Source organism: Mytilus californianus, unplaced genomic scaffold (genome assembly GCF_021869535.1).
Source record: "Mytilus californianus isolate M0D057914Y unplaced genomic scaffold, xbMytCali1.0.p SCAF_14, whole genome shotgun sequence".
In the NCBI taxonomy this organism is placed as follows: Eukaryota; Metazoa; Mollusca; class Bivalvia; order Mytilida; family Mytilidae; genus Mytilus; species Mytilus californianus.
Window position 1 is genome coordinate 15,795,866 of NW_026262626.1, and position 18,154 is coordinate 15,814,019.

Here is an 18,154-nt window from a genome sequence, read left to right on the forward strand (position 1 = left end):
GAATTTGCCTCGTAGCATACAAAGAAAATAAAGATGCATATTATCTATTTTGCTAACAGGAAGTGTATTTTGTAAAAAACACGGAAACAATTTTGTTTTCTAATAGCTTTGCCTTTCTTGAAAAAACACTTTGATTCTCCTTTTGAAATTAGCATTTTGAGCACATATAATTATTTCGAAAGTAACCCCAAAAGGGTCTGGTCCAAGTTTGAAAACAATTGATGTGTCCACTCTTGCCACTGAAAGCAATCCCAGTGTTTTAGAAAACATAACTGTGTCGAAAGTAATCTATCTACATGTTGGAATACACAACTAAAATAATATAAATTTGTGTTAATAGATAAATGTAAGTTATTCCTATCAATTTGTTCTATGTCTTTTATTAATTTTTACGATTAAATCTAAATTAATAATTCCGTTACACATTATTTTTGACATTATCAGAATACAATTTTTAATTTTATTTTGATTGATGTTTAATTAAATATTCATTAGGATATAATCTATATCAAAAGTTTTATAACTAAAATTTCCTTTAATGCATTTCCAGTTCGCTTGGCACTAAAACGCGTTGGTTACGCCATACTTATATATTATTAATCTGTTACATTTACTTTACGTATATATGAGGGACAGCATGGCCAAAGTTCCAGCTTCTGTATAATTAGTTGACCTGTTGCGTAATCCGTGGTGTTTTCTAAAACGACATAAGCATTTACCCCTCTGCTTTATACCATTGAAAATTTTTTACTAATACAAATTTCTGACTAGAGTGTCATTCATAGCTAAGTGCAGGAAGCGAGAAAAGTTTTGTAATTTAAAACTAAACCCTTTCTTGGAAGTCTGTAGCGGCAAAATTGAAATATAAGTGTTTATATAAAGTTCGCAAGTTTGTTTTTTATAGATACTTCGGTTTTTCTCCATTGGAAAATTGAAACGTACCTCGATGATTAAGGTAATGTTGCTACAATGTTCCGTGTGTTTAACAAAGCTAACGTCACTGAAGAGACACCAATTTGTTGTGCAGTAAAACTATTACTATTTAAATTGTCAGTGTAAACAAGTAACAATTTGACAAGGTTAACATTTTATCATAACGATTAATCCTCGCGTCATTCTTCATTTCAAAATGCATTTCATGAATTGTAACATACATGATGACACATTTTTCCACAATAAAGTGCACAGGTAAATAAAAGAAAAAATTGATAGTAATCGTTTTTCATTATCATAGCGAAAAAATGTAATTACAAGTATTGAATGCTTCTTTCAGTAATTTCATAGGGTTGTAAAAGCATTGACCGTGCGTACATTTTTAGAATGAAGGGCTTCATTATCCTAGTAAAATCGAAGCACAGGAGTTTATTATTGATGTATTAAAATGAATTATCCACCTCGTGTCAGGTTTTTGTTTGGCAAGTGTGGTTGCCAAAATATAAAAAAAAAGACTCAAATTTAAATGGTTTTAATGAAAATCAGGACAGAGCGCGTGCAATAATTGTAATGCTGACATTCTAGTAATTTTCATCCGACAAAAAAAAAAAAAAAAGATGAGGTTCTATTATTATTTTTAACATTCAAACTTTAAAATAATTGTTAAAATATAACTGTTCGCAAAAACAACTACCAAAACGTAGAGAACAGCTTAACAATTTATGAGTTGTTTAAACATCTGTAAACTACTGTTGCATTAACATACACGAGGGATATTTTACGGTATTATATCTTGAACAGTTATGTTGATGTGAATAAAATATCGAGTTAGATAGGCCTACTACTCATATTCTGTACTAAAAATTATGTCACTAGTGACATTTCTGCTATAAATTATTTAAACATCTGTAAAGAACAATATATCAACTGAAAATGAAAATGATATCTTTAATGACGTCACATTAGCATAACTATTAATATCTAATACTTCATTTTACAAATTGTATGGGTACAATTTATTGTTCTGACGTAGTCGTATGTAATATTTATATGCATACATGCCTAATTGATCATAAAATAGGATACTTAGTTTGAATTTAGATATAATGAGTTTTAAAAGTGAAAGAAGATGTGCTTGTTGGCATGTTTTCTAGTGGTACAATATTTTTCGACTGTTATCGGTAAGTTTAATATTTTTGCATCACAAATGATAATAAAATCGTGAAATGTTGCCAAAAGTTTAAATATTTATTATATAAACCTTTTTTAAGAACGTTTCTATGACTATCCGATTTAAATACGAATGAATACGGTATTCATTTAAAGGTTAACTGCATCAAGTGTTTTAAAGTGAGAAATGATGGGGATGATAGAGAAAATTGGATGACACTCTTAATATTACTGTAAATCACAAAAGGAAAGGAGTCAAGAGCATGATTTTAATTTTAAATTTTGAATATATAAAAGATTGTATTCTAGAAACATTAACTAGATAGTTGATTGACGTCTTTGTTTAATTTATTTTAAGTTCGTTAAAAATGAAAAAGTGTAAAACAAATTAGCCATAAGTGTTTTGTCAAAAGTTGTGATCAATATTTTGAGAAATACCTTTCATATAATAATTACATTGAATTACAATAATAACCAATCTTTAACTTTATTTATCAGATATATTTGTTGATCAATTTGCGTAATCAGTTGCATGTACCCTTTATTAAATGGGGGCAATTATTTCCGAAATGGAAATATAATATGTCATTAAAATATATCCCAATTCAGGAGCCTGTAATTCAGTTGTTGTCATTTGTTTCTATATATCATATTTGTACATAAATCAGGCTGTTAGTTTTCTAGTGTGAACTGTTTAACATTTGTCATTTTGGGACCTTTTATAGCTGACTATGTGGTATATAGCTATTATTTTTTATGTCATTTGGTCTCTTATGGAGAGTCATTGCCACATCTTCTTATTTTTATATAAAAACTAAAAATTCAGTGAAATAGTTATGAGTTAATTGCGATTAAACGTTACATACAATTGACTGCAGGAAACGGAAAAATGATTTTGTGTATAAAGACTTTAATTTTCTGAAAACCTATAAGAATTTGTAATAATAGGTCTCATGGCAAACGTATCAATCGAAATCAACTATTTAAACATCGTATAAATTATACACTTGATGATCTCCTATCTATACTTAAAAACAATGGTAGGCATCAATTACTTTGTAAATTGGAACAAATACCAATTAGTAAATTACATGATATTTTCAAGGAGTGTGATATAATCTCGTTCTTCAGCCCACTCTATGAATATTCGAGTATAATTACAGCTTTTTGCCACCATAGGCTGTTCCCGCTTATCGATAAACCTGAAGATCATACACGGCACTTTCTGAAAATTAAATATATTAATGGAGGTATTGATTTTATCAACTTATCGAGTATATTTAATGATTCTACCATTCAAAACTTTATACCTCCCTATTTTGATAACACAGAACCACCTTTTATTTCGTATACATACAAAAAAACCCAGCAGAAGTTTAATTTTTAATTACATGTCAATAATACACGGACGGTCTTAAGAATGAAATTTTAAACTCATCTACATTCAAGTTATTTCGCTCAACAGAGAGTCATACAGTAAACAAACATATAATAATCACAGCACAGCTTCAGGCCTCTTCTGAATATTTAAAGGTCCCTACTATGTATTGGTTACCTAAACTACGCAAAAAAACAGTAAAATATCGTTTCATCTCGGCCTCTAGTAAGTGTTCTACATTGCTTTTAACTAGTTCCTCAACAACTATCAAAGAACTTATCATTAACTTGTGTAATAAGATATATAAAAATAGTGGAATTAACTTTTTTTGAAGTGTAAAATATTCTTTGGATGTTTTAGATAAATTAAGTGCTTTTGATGGTCCTTTTTATTCTGTTGACAGTTTTGACTTTTCAACTCTTTACACTACACTTCCACACAATCTTATCAAACAAAAGTTTTCCTATTTAATTAAATAGTCTTTTGGTAAGTCCGAATGCAAATATATTTGCTGCAACTCATCTAAAGCCTTCCTCTCTAATGAGAAAGGTAAATATGCTAGATATACTTACTGGAGGTGTGATGAAATGCTTGAAGCTGTTAATTTTTGTTCTTGATAATATTTATGTACGTTTCGTCAATAAAGTTTATAGACAGGTTGTAGGTATTCCAATGGGCACCAATTGCGCCCCTTTAAAAGCAGACTTGTTCTTGTACTGTTATGAATCACAATTAATGACCAAACACAGTAAAGACCGGTCTAAATTGCATTTAAATGATAAATTCAACAAAATCTACCGTTATCTTCATGATATTTTTTCGTTAAATAATCAAGATTTTTTTTAAATATACTGCCGAAATTTACCAAAAGGAACTTACTTTAAATAAATGAAATATGAACGGTAATAAGGTCCGTGTATATTTGCGTCCATTCGTTTTTCATTTTGAAATATCAAAAACAAAAAACGAGAGTGTTTTCATTTTTCGTTTTTGATTTCTCAAAAACCAAAACGAAAAACAAAAGTGTTTTCATTTTTCGTTTTTGATTTTATCTAAAACCAAAACGGAAAACGAAAGTGTTTTCATTTTTTGTTTTTGATTTCTCTAAAACCAAAATGAAAATCAAAAGTGTTTCCGTTTTTCGTTTTTGATTTAACTAAACAAGAATTTTGTATTTAATTTTATAATTATTTCTCGTTTTATAATGTACAATGTTTTCCTTTCTTGTTTCACAGTCATTGATAGTAAATAATGCCAATGTAAACACCCCGGTGTTCTTTCAACATAATGTAGACAAAATAGACCGCCTGACTTATGAATTGAACTACGGTGATAAATGAATCAAAGCCTTTCAAATTACCTTGTTTATATATTTAATAAAAAATAAATTATTATATTTAAATATTAAACGAATCATAAATTGAAATTGTACAATATAATATTATACAAAGATGGTACAAATAAATAGATTGATTACAACATCACATTAACAAGGGAGGTTACTACTTTTAAAAACTTATAAGAAAACTACCCCGGTCGTTAAAGTATACATGCACAGTCACTGTGGTTATCAGATCTTTAACCGAAGATAATGTCGACGGATGCAAATGACTTTATCAATCTGAACAATAAGGGTGCGTGATCTTTACTTTTAAATTTAGAAAGGTTGATCTCAGATGATTAGAATTCATGACCAAGGTCCATTATACGAACATTCAGGACGATAATGTGTTTTGCTTGATCAATTGATTGAAAAACAAATTTCCGCAATTTCACAATTCAAACCGGGATTAGCATTCAATCATTTTGCCATTCGGAGCCTACTCGGTATTAGTTTTGCTTATTTTTGAAAGCTATATGGTGACCTTAACAAGAGCCTGGGTGTGGATGGGGGTTTACGGAATAGAGAATAGTGGGCAAAAAATATAAATATATAATAAGAGACAATGGACCAAGAAATAAAACAAAATAGAATAATGAGGTGTTAAAATATAAAAAAGAATAGAATAATTGGCAAAAAGTATAAAGAAATAAACATGATAAAGAAAAGAGAAAAATGGCCCGAAACACTGATTAAAGAATAGAGAAAAATGGAATAGAATATCAAAGAATACAGAAATGAAGAAATACGCATCCAGACCATCATACTAGTTGCCTAAACTAACGTTATTTTGTCTCAGGAAGAATGTTATTGGTTTTCATACGTTTTCTTTTTATTTCTATGCCTATCAATTAAGACATGAGCTTTCATAATTTACTAAGTCGAACATCACTCTGGATTTTTTCTCAAGTAGACCTCAGCTACCAACCCTACCACACCATTACCGAAAAGTTAATAAAAAAAAATCTACGGCATTGCTTTTGTCCGCACTAGTTGCAAAGGGAAGCTGGGTACCTGAGGTCTTCTGTAAAAAAAAATCCAGGGTGTAGGATAAAGCAAAACATTGTAATCCACATAGCCAAGTGTGTGACTGTTGTTTTCAGGGTATGAATGGTTCTTTTCCTCGTTGAAGACCCTCCAGCTACTTTCAAGATCAAGAACAGGAATAAAAGCCCTGTTCATTGATAATTTGTATTTTTTCTATGTATTGTGTGCGATTTTGTCCTATGCACATCTCTTTATTTTCTATTTTAGGGCCTTAACACGGCTCAATGCAAGTTTAGCCCTTCAATATTAAAGGTCATATGTTACATTATTGTTTCGGATAAGTGTGAATTTGGTACCTATTAAAACGTTTAAACCCGCTGCATTTGTTTGCACCTGTTTTAAGTCAGGAACCTGATGTTCAGTAGTTGCCGTTTGTTGATGTGGTTCATAAGTGTTCTCGTTTCTTGTTTATTATATAGATTATACCGTTGCATAGTTTTCCCGTTTGAATAGTTTTGCACTGGTCATTTTGGGGCCCATTTGTAGCTTGCTGTTCGGTGTGAGCCAAGGCTCCGTGTTGAAGATCGTACTTTGACCTATAATGGTTTTTCTTTTACAATTTGTGACTTGGATGGAGAAATGTCTCATTGGCACTCATACCACATCTTCTTATATCTATATATGGTCTTTTAAAGTGAAATGGGAGATTGGGATTTCTAGCTTTAATCTCACCCATGTCAGCTTTTTATTTGTATTTACAGAAAAGAGAGCTAGTTTTATATTCTTTAATATACTGTAACAGTTTAATTTTCCATGAAAAAAGGACAGTTTTTTCTATGTCCGGTAGCATCGTATCATACCTGGACATCGGCTGTTGTCTGCTCTTTGGTCGGGTTGTTGTCTCTTTGACATATTCCCCATTTCCATTGTCAATTTTATTATCGGTAGGCATGTAAAATTGCCAAACCATACACGACCGTTTATTAGTCATCGTAGATCTATTCCAAGTCTTAATAAGTCTACACAAAGCAGAAAAAGAACTTTTACAACAAGGAATATTACACAACTGAAGCCATAGTCATAAAGATCGATTGACTGATTGGTGTTCCTTTAACGTCGCCGCAGAACATAAAATTATTACCTGATCTTCATTCTCAACATCTTCAATCTCTATTGTTCCCAAGGAAGCAACCATTTGATTCTCTGGGGTGGGGCAGGGATTTGTACCCGAAGTCAATAATTTTTTTTAACCCAGACTGAAAAACATGCCTTTATCCATGGCCACACACAAACACAATAATATTTTCAAGATTTATTAAAAAAATTTTTTTTTTACACTTTTATATTTTTATGTTGTTTTGAAATATTAATTTGACTTGAATGTATACGAATTTACTAAATATACATGTTTATACCAAGCCAAGTCCGTTTATATCTTGTTTCTCGCCTGACTATACAAAAGGCCAGGAGAGCTTTGGCAATCATTTGTCGTCTTTGATAGATATGGTTGACTGATAAGCTGTCTATATAAAGTAACGGGACAATGGCATGAAGACATCACCAAATCACCATATACAATACACAAAAAGACACCTAGAGCTTACCATATGGTCTTCAACTACCCACCAACAGGCAGTAAGCTCTGGTTGGCCTTAAACACAAATCCAAGGGCACAGAAAAATGAGAAAATATCCAATTAAAACTGGGTGACCTGGGAGGAAAACATCGGAACTTTCCTAAGAAATACAAATTTCACCCCCCCCCCTCCCCCCTCAACATTTTAATAAGGAGATGTGGTATGATTGCCAATGTGACAACTATCCCCAAAGTTCAAATGAAGTGGATGTAAGCAATTATATATAGGCAATCGTACCACCTTGAACAATGAGAAAAAAAAAAACAGTAGGGTATAGTCGGCTATGAAAGGCTCTGACATGAAAAATATGAAACAGTTCAGTTGAGAAAAAACGGCCTAATTTATAACACAATAAAACAAAAAACAAATATGACAGACATCAACAAACGACAACCATTGAACTACAGGCTCCTTACTTGGGACAGGCACATACAGTATGTGGCGGGGTTAAACATGCAAGTGAGCACTCAACCCTCCCGTTAACCTGGGACGAGTTTTGTTACAGAACAACATAAGAACAAACTATAAAAATCAGTTGAAAAGGGCTTAACATATCAGATCGATACAAAACAGAAAAAAACATCTAACAAAAGCACAGACCGGACGTGGCAGGGTATTTATACATCCTTAACAAACAAAAAAGGACACAAAGTACAGATCTGAGATAATCGCAGTACTGACAGCTAGTTTAAAGCCAATAACAACTAATACAAAAATCATGTATCTAAGACTAAAATATCAATCAGTACACATCCAACATCCAATGGATTTAGTGTAAAGACGTCATTAACAGTCAGAGAAAGACATGACCTTGTGCAATGCCAAATCATAGGTATCACCAGATTGTAGTACCTTGATGTGTATAACAATAATATGTAGTATAATTTTAAGTTACTGATAATAAAAATTAATACTTATACCAATAAAAACAATATTCAAAGATCTATTTACAGTGTTCAATTGGTAACCTTTTAAAATAAGTTTATTTAAAGGATTGATAAGTTTACTCTGATAGTTTTTAATTTGCATGCATACAATTTCTATTTATATTATTATTGATAAATACAATATTGCAGAAGTAGTAGAAATAGATCTACAAGTGAGGGAAGTTGTTTGTGACTTCAGGGAACTTTATTTGGATATGTAATTGAGATTTACAAGACCTTCATTCAATTTCAGCACATTTTGTGAATATATGTCCCATTTATAGGCATTATGTTTTTCGGTCTGTGCGTCCGTTTGTTCTTCCGTTCATCCTTCTGTTCCGCTTCAGGTTAATGTTTTTGGTCAAAGTAGTTTTTGATGAAGTTGAAGATCAATCAACTTGAAACTCAGTACACATGTTCCATATGATATGATCTTTCTAATTTTAATGCCAAATTAGAGTTCTGACCGCAATTTACGGTCCACTGGTCATAGAAAATGATAGTGCGAGTGGGGCATTCATGTACTATGGACACATTCTTGTTCAAATCCTTTATTAAAGAAGTTAGTAAATTTACTTCAGAAAAAAATACCAAATTAGACGAACCAATCTAATTAAAAGATATATCTCTGATTTCGTTATACTTATATAACTTTTTTGTATGAATTTTAATAAGATTACTGGACAAACGCGTTCAATCTTCGGACTTAATTCTAAACAATTTTACCGAGCGGAGCGAGGCGAAAAAGAATAACGTCTTTCAAGCCAAATTTTATATGTATGCTATACACACAAATTTATTGTTTAAACTTGGTAATCAATTAATCTAAAATACAGTCCTAGATAATCAAATAATCATGAAATATTTGGTCTAGTAATCAAATAATCACTAAAAAAAACGGCCAAGTAATCACATAATCAAAAACCCCATGAGGAATCATTAAAGATGACATATTTTTGTATTAATATTGATTCACTTATAAGGTCTTTGCATCGGAAATAAACTAATTAATTCTAAAACCAGTTGTTGGCATAATACGGGTCATTTTCTTCACATTGACATAATTTACTAAACGTTTATTGAAACCTGTAATGTGAAGACGTGAATGAAAATGCGGAGTTTGTGAGACCAGGTTCAAGCAAGCAGACACTCGCTAGCAGCCACTTCGCTAGCAGCCAGTTTTCAGATGTTTATATAAACCCAAATGTTGCATAAGATTCAAACGTACTTCAAATGTTTTTATTAATATATAACCACTATATTATCAGTTTTTAATATATAATTAAGCAGTCAAAGACACTGTTCAATGAATTTCAAAATTTCATTTCTTGTTCATTAATTATATAAATACAATAGAAATCGCTTTCAATACATCACACTGCGTGCTGCACGCTTTACATTTCAAATAGTCAACACTTTTGAGTGTATATAGAATCGTAATTAATTATGAAAGTATTTAAATGTTGGCATAATTGCACTATTGTGTGAAATAGCTTTCCATATTCTCGGCATCCTGTCAAGTAGTTCATGAAAAGTAACAATTGTTCTCGCATTAGAAGAAAAAAAAGTTGCACTCGTGCTTTAACTTTTTTTTTGGCCACACAAAACTGTTTTGACAAATTATTCTACTTCTGAAACAGTGGATTTCGCTTACTTATGATTGGACGAAAGGTTTTTTTTTGTACTCAAAGTATGGTGGGCAAGGAAATTATTTATTTGATTTAAAAAATAATCCGTGCTATACCCAAACTGGGAATTTTGATCAAGGTCCCTAGCTTACGTTTGCACCTAGTGCGGAAAAAAGTATTGCCATTGAATTTTTGTTTGTTAACTTTTCGGTAAGGATTGGGTGGGGTATCTTACCTCAACTTTGGACCTACTTTAGAAGAAAAAAACTAAGCTGAAAAATACCCTGTGTTTTTTCTACTGTAGACCTCAGCTACTAAGATTCCCTTTGTCTTAGTGCGGACAAAAGTATTTCCTTAGAATTGTTTTTTATTAAATTTTCGGTAAGGGTGGGGTTAGGTGTCCGCGGACCCCAACTTTGGACGTACTTAAAAAAAAACTAAGACGAATAACACCCTGGATTTTTTTCTCTAGTAGACCTCAGCTACCCAACTTCCCTTTGCATCTAGTATTGCCGTAGATTTTTTTTATTAACTTTTCGGTAATGGTGTGGTAGGGTAGGTAGCTGAAGTCCACTTGAGAAAAAATTCAAGAGTGATGTTCGGCTTAGTCTTTTTTATAATGTAATAAGCTGGCAAATTATGAAAGCTCATGTCTTAATTGATAGGCATAGAAATAAAAAGAAAACGTATGATAACCAATAACAATCTACCGGAGACAAAATAACGTTGGTTTAGGCAACTAGGATGATGGTCTGGATACTGGGTTCTTCATTTCTGTATTCTTTGATATTCTATGCCGATTTTCTCTATTCTTTAATCAGTGTTTCAGGCCATTTTTCTCTTATTTATTTCTTTTTACTTTTTGCCATTTATTCTGTTCTCTTTATATTTTAACACCTCATTATTCTATTTTTTTTATTTCTTGGTCCATTGTCTCTCGTATTCATATTTTTTGCCCACTACTCTCTATTCCGTAAACCCCCATCCACACCCAGGCTCTTGTTAAGGTCACCATATAGCTTTCAAAAATAAGCAAAACTAATACCGAGTAGGCTCCGAATGGCAAAATGATTGAATGCTAATCCCGGTTTGAATTGTGAAATTGCGGAAATTTGTTTTTCAATCAATTGATCAAGCAAAACACATTATCGTCCTGAATGTTCGTATAATGGACCTTGGTCATGAATTCTAATCATCTTAGATCAACCTTTCTAAATTTAAAAGTAAAGATCACGCACCCTTATTGTTCAGATTGATAAAGTCTTTTGCATCCGTCGACATTATCTTCGATTAAAGATCTGATAACCACAGTGACTGTGCATGTATACTTTAACGACCGGGGTAGTTTTCTTATAAGTTTTAAAAAGTAGTAACCTCCCTTGTTAATGTGATGTTGTAATCAATCTATTTATTTGTACCATCTTTATATAATATTGTATTGAACAATTTAGATTTATGATTCGTTTAATATTTAAATATAGTAACTTATTTTTTATTAAAGATATAAACAAGGTCATTTGAAAGGCTTTGATTCATTTATCACCGTAGTTCAATTCATAAGTCAGACGGTCTATTTTGTCTACATTATGTTGAAAGAACACCGGGGTGTTTACATTGGCATTATTTACTATCAATGACTGTGAAACAAGAAAGGAAAACATTGTACATTATAAAACGAGAAATAATTAAAATTAAATACAAAATTCTTGTTTAGTGAAATCAAAAACGAAAAACAGAAACACTTTAGATTTTCATTTTGGTTTTAGAGAAATCAAAAACAAAAAATGAAAACACTTTCGATTTCCGTTTTGGTTTTAGAGAAATCAATAACGAAACATGAAAACACTTTTGTTTTTCGTTTTGGTTTTTGAGAAATCAAAAACGAAAAATGAAAACACTCTCGTTTTTTGTTTTTTGTTTTTGATATTTCAAAATGAAAAACGAATGGACGCAAATATACACGGACCTAATAACTGTCCTTTCCTAGATATTGATATTTCAGTTTTACACGGGAAACTCTACACTAAAATTTACGACATAAGGGACGATTTTTCGTTCAAAGTTGTTAATTTTCCTTTTTTGGACGGTAATGTTCCACTGGCACCATTACGGTGTTTATATATCACAACTCGTTCGCTATGCCCGTGTTTGTTGTGACGTTCTGGATTTTAATGAACGTAATCTATGTATTACTGGTAAATTATTAAGTCAGGGATTTCGTTACCACAAATTACTTAAAACCTTTACTAAATTCTTCCATATATATAAAGATTTGGTTTTGAAGTTTGGTTGTACCTGTAGAAAACTTATTTCAAACGGGATAGCACATCCTCATTTTTACGGAGATGTTGTTTACCGAGCCCAGAAATTTAGAAACGACCTGGGTAAACTTATCGATCCTTGAAATAAACTTATTCTAAAAGGTTACCAATCCAACACTGTAATGAGATCTTTGAATATTGTTTTTATTGGTATTAATATTGATTTTGTTATAATCTTTATATAAATATGCACATGCATGGCTCTACAATCTATCGATACCTGTATCTTGGAAATGCACAAGGTCATGTTTTTCTCTGACTGTTTAAGACGTCTTTACACTAAATCCATTGGATGTTGGATGTGCACTGATTGATAATTTAGTCATAGATGGATGATTTTTTTTTATTAGTTGTTATTGGCTTTGAACTAGCTGTCAGTAACTGCGAACACTCTCAGATCTGTACTTAGTGTCTTTTTGTTGTTGGTATGAATAAGTACCCGTCCACGTCCACTCTGTGTTTTTGTTAGATGTATTTCTATTTGTATCCATCTGATGAGTTAAGCCTTTTTCAACTGATTTTGATAGATTGTTCTTATGTTGTACTGTTACACCAGGGGAGGGTTGGCGCGTGTGCCTGTCTTAGTACTTAGTTTTCTCGTTTGAATCGTTTTACATTTGTCATTTCGGGGCCTTTTATAGCTGACTATGCGGTATGGGATTTTCTCATTGTTGAAGGCCGTACGATGACCTATAGCTGTTAATTTCTATGTCAATTTGTCTCTTATGGAGAGTTGTCCCATTGGTAATCATACCACATCTTCTTTTTATATTGTGTTGTCTTATCATTTACATCAGTAGCATTAATGATGAAAACCAAAATAAAATTAATCATGTCTTATCATATCAGTGTGTACCAACGCACACTTATCATCTGGTGTGTATAGTGTGACAATTGTTTGTTTAAATTTTTATGACATAACACATAATGTACAGTACGAAACCAACTGAACATTATGGTACAAGTACTTTTAACGATAATTATGAAACAATGTGAAACTGCTGAAAATTGCATTGACGTCTTTAAACGTCTTGCGGATGTTTTTGTTTAGATTAGCAGTGTCTAGTTATCAAAGCACGAATTTGCTTCGTAGCATACACGAATAAAGATATTAATATTATTTATTTTGATACCAGGAAGTTTCTTTTTGTAAAAAGCAAGAAACAATATTTCTATGACCTTTCCCGTCTTGAAATATTTGGATTTTCTTTTGGAAATTACCTAGCAGTTTTAGCACTTATAATTATTAAGGTACCATCTCAAAGGGTTCGATCCTAGTTTAAAAGCAATTGATGTGTCCACCATTACCACAAAAAACTAAACTCCAGTGTTTTAGAAAACATACTTGTGAAAAAAGTAATCTCTTTACATGTGGGAATCCACAAATTAAATAATGTAAATTTGTTTTAATAGATAATTATCAGTTATTCTTTTCAATTTGTTCTATATTAACTTTGACAATCAAATTTAAATTAATAATTCCGTTTCACATTGTTTTTGACATTATCAGAGTAAAATTTGTAATTTTGGTTTGATCTTTGTTTTATTAAAGATTCATTATGATGTAATCTATATCGAGAGTTTTATAACTAATATTTCATTTAATGCATTTGCAGTTAACTTGGCACTAAAACGCATTTCATTGCGGCATACTTATATGTCAGTAAACATTTCACATGAACTACAAGTACATATGATGGACAGAATGCCAAAGGTCAAGTTTCTGTATTATTAGTTGATCAGCTGCGTGATCAGTGTGTACCAACGCATACTACTGTTGCCTTTATTTTTCCCTCCTTTATATCTATAAAACGACAATTGTAAATTACATTTACATTCACTCCTTTGCTTTATACCAATGCTTTTTTTTCACGAATACACATTCCTGACTAGAGTTTCATTCCTAGCTAAGTGCAATAAGCGAGATAAGTTTTTGTAATTTTAAACTAAACCTTTCTGCAACCGTTTCTTAGAATACTGTAGGGGCAAAATTGAAATATAAGTGTGTGAATCTGTTTGAAAAAAAAGTTCGCACCTGGGTTTTTTTTTTTTTTTTTTTTTTGAAATACAGAGGTTTCCTTCAGAGGAAAATTGAAACGTATCTCTATGATTAAGGTAATTTTGCTCCAATTTTCCGTGTGTTTAACAAAACCAACATCACTGACGAGACACCAATTCGTCGATAAGTGCATCCGGTGTAGTAAAACTATTACTGTTTAATATTGTCACTGTAAACAAGTAACAATTTGATAGGGTTAACATTTTATTTAAACGATTTATCCTATAGGGAAAACGGTACTATTTATTTTGCCATAGGCGACAATACTAACATTTTCTAGATTTACCACTTTTTATAATAAAAACCTGGACAAAACAGTTGTGCGTGGTGTTAGAACTTTCTTATTCTGTTTTAAAAATTGAAGCCAAATAGTATCATGATCAACTTCCAACGGAGCTTGTTTATGTTATCCATGCCCACCGTCATTTTACACCAAATTTATGAAATTTTGGAAGTCTTTTCGAATAATTCTCTAGAAAATATTTCAATGGGTTTCAAAATTTATATTGTAAATATACACACTGCAGTTATTCATAGATACATAAAAAAATATATTGTACCCTTACACCCAATCACAGCGCTCCTAAGTTGAATTCCTTCACCTGCCTTGGGTACACAAAAGGCCAACCTAATGCTGGGAAAATGTAATAGTACTATTTTCCCTTTAACAGTAAGATTACTTGATGTTTAGATGTACAACACCTTTTTTAAAAGGAAGTTTAACACGTCTATTATTGCATATTCATTTGGTATAAGTTCTTAGAATTTATTCGGATTAAATTATTGATAGCCGTTTAATTATCATTTAAATCATGTACTCTTAGTATAGACGGCTGTGATCAAATAATATCTTCATATATCATTTTTATAGTCAAATCGAAGCCCAGGAATTTATTATTGAGGTAATAATTTGAAATTTCATATTCAGTCAAACGGTATATACATTATCTTTGGGTGCGACGAAGTAATAGCTGTCATAAACATTTATCATTAGCATTTGTACTTCAATCGTTTTCATTTCATGGAATCAAGTAATAAAAACTCAACCAATGCAAAATTAGACATAAAACGGGAAAATAAATTTTACGTTACAGATCTACAAAAAAAAAAATATGAAAAAAAATAAAAAAATCGATTTTTTGGAATATAATTATACCTTCAACAGCTATCGCTTAAATAATCAAACCTTGATAGAAACACCTTGTATCAGGTTTATTTAACAGCAAGATTGGTTGCCAAAAGATAAGCATTTAATGTTAATTTTGATATGGTTTTAATAAAAATCAGGGACGAACTTGTTTTTTACTTGCGTGCAATAACTGTGAATCTGAAATTCTAATAATTTCAGCCAACAAAAAAAATAGAATGATGAGGTTTGATTATTATTTGAAAATTCCGACGTTAACATATTTGGAACTGGTTGCAAAAAACAACCGCTTAAATTTTTATGTACTAAAAACCATGTATTAAATGTCTAATTTAGTCTAGATATTTTTAGCAGTTTAGTGGGTCACAATAATCATCAAAAGTGACATGTCTGCACTAAAATGACAAACTATATTATCTCACACATTTATTTATAAATCAAGATATTGACAGGATTTAAAAATCTATATTTTTTAAATTGAATTGAATGGCAAGTTATCATGGTTCCTATCAAACCCCCTCAATGAACAGCTATACTTCACAAATATTCCTATGTCGGTTCAGGTGTTCCATAATTCTGTATTTCTCATTATGTGATTATTTTTTGACTTTTTGATTACTGTCGGTTTTCCACTTGATTTCAAATACCATAGGGAGAAATTTGTTTAAAGGTGGTACCTAACACTTCAGGGAGATAACTCCGTAAATATCAGCTAAACGTTTAAATTACGTTGTATTGTTAAGGAAATATTAAGCTTCTCAATGATCAAAATTAGTGTTTGTCAAACTGCTATAAAACCAATGAAATTTTTCTGATAAAATGGTTGGTTCAAATTTTTTGAAATTTTTATATTTTTGTCAAAGGGTCAAAGTAAACATTTTGTCAAAATTTTATGAAAATTAAACGAGCCAAATTAATATTAGTCAATGTGTTGGGTACCACCTTAAATGAACATTTTTTATATTATACTTCAGTATTGCTAAATTTGTAAAATTTTATGAACATGATGAACCAACGTCAAGTGTTTACTATATTATAACTCAAGTTCTAATTCGCCCAGGGTATAGAAAAGGTGTTAATAAATTGAACAGAGATTGCCAAAGTTCTACAATTTACCATTGGACAAAAAACTAAAATACAACTGAATCATTGACGAAATCAATGATTCGGTACAGACTCGCATCATGAATTGGTCAAAAAATATCCATACCTCTTTTCCCGCATAAATAAAGACAACAGTAGTTAACTTCTGTTCAATAGTCATAAATCTATTAAGCAAAAACAAATCCGGGTAACAGACTAAAATTGAGGAAAACACATCAACTATAAGAGGAATACAACGGAACAACAGAAACATTGAACTGCAACAAAAACAAACGCCAACATACATAGAAACGGACTATTTGATAACAACTGCCATATTCCTGACTTGGTACATACACCTCTTAAAAAACAATTTACAGACAAATTATCAAAATATCTGTAAAGAACAAAATATATATAGCAATTATCTAAAAAGCTGTAAAGAACAATATATAGAAATTATCTAAAAATCTGTAAAGAACAATATATCAACTACAAACGACAATAATATCTATAATGACTTTATGTTAGCATAACGATCAATATTTAAAACTTCATTTGACAATTCCCATGGGTACAATTTCATTTTCTGACGTGGTCGGATGCAATATTTTATAAAAGTATACATGTCTTATTGATCAGAAAATATGAATATTAGTTTGAATTTAGAAATAATGAGTTTTAAAAGTGAATGAAGATGAGCTTGTTGGCATGTTTTCTAGTGGTACAATATTTTTATCGGGAAGTTTGTTTATAATTTTGTATCACAAATGATAATGCAATCGTGCAATGTTGCAAAATATTCAAATATCTTTTATGTAACTTTTATTTAAAAAGCTTTTATATGAGTAAGTTATTCACCTACGAATAATGAATACGGTATTTTTTCATCGGTTTACTACATCAATTTTAAAAAAAGAAACGTAAATGTGATGATGAGGATAAAATTACTGTTAACTAAAAAAAATGCGATGTTTTTAGATTGCAAAAATTGCGACGGGATAGGTTTCGAAAATAAAAAAAACCACGCATTTTAAATTTTGGAAAGCACTTTTTTATGCAGTGTTTCCTAAAATCGTAATAATTTGTCTGGATTTTTTTACATTGATGCACAATAACAATTAGAAATTTACGCAAACATTTCTGAATCTCCGTGAGTATTTAAAAAAAAAAAATTCTATTTTATTTATATAAAAACAAATGGTCAATAATGAACAGTTGTAATATGTTGACATTAACCGAAGAGGGTATATTATATGATGACTTGATTACTAAGATGAAATGTATGTTAATTTTCCTTTATTAATTTTTGCAATCAATAAGAAAAGTGACTACTTGACAATCAATTTTGCAATTGTTGTAATAAAAAATCCTTCTAATATTCCTTTTTCTCAATCATAAGAAAGGTAGCAGTTTTTTCCAGATTTTGAATAATACATTTTCTAAATCTAAGTTAAATATATACATGATATATAGTATTAGGTTATTAAATGGTATATAATTGT

The 18,154-nt window shown here is 30.9% G+C and overlaps 1 protein-coding gene across 1 annotated transcript in view; it reads left to right on the top strand.

Annotated features, from left to right (window-relative positions):
- The first annotated feature begins 2,037 nt into the window (after window positions 1–2,037).
- LOC127724282 (uncharacterized) overlaps window positions 2,038–18,154 on the top strand; it is a 65,420-nt gene continuing 49,303 nt past the window's right edge. Inside the window, exon 1 of the mRNA XM_052231206.1 lies at window positions 2,038–2,114. Coding sequence (XP_052087166.1) covers window positions 2,063–2,114 — 52 coding nt within the window. The 5' untranslated portion in view covers window positions 2,038–2,062. The remainder of the gene's footprint in view (window positions 2,115–18,154) is intronic.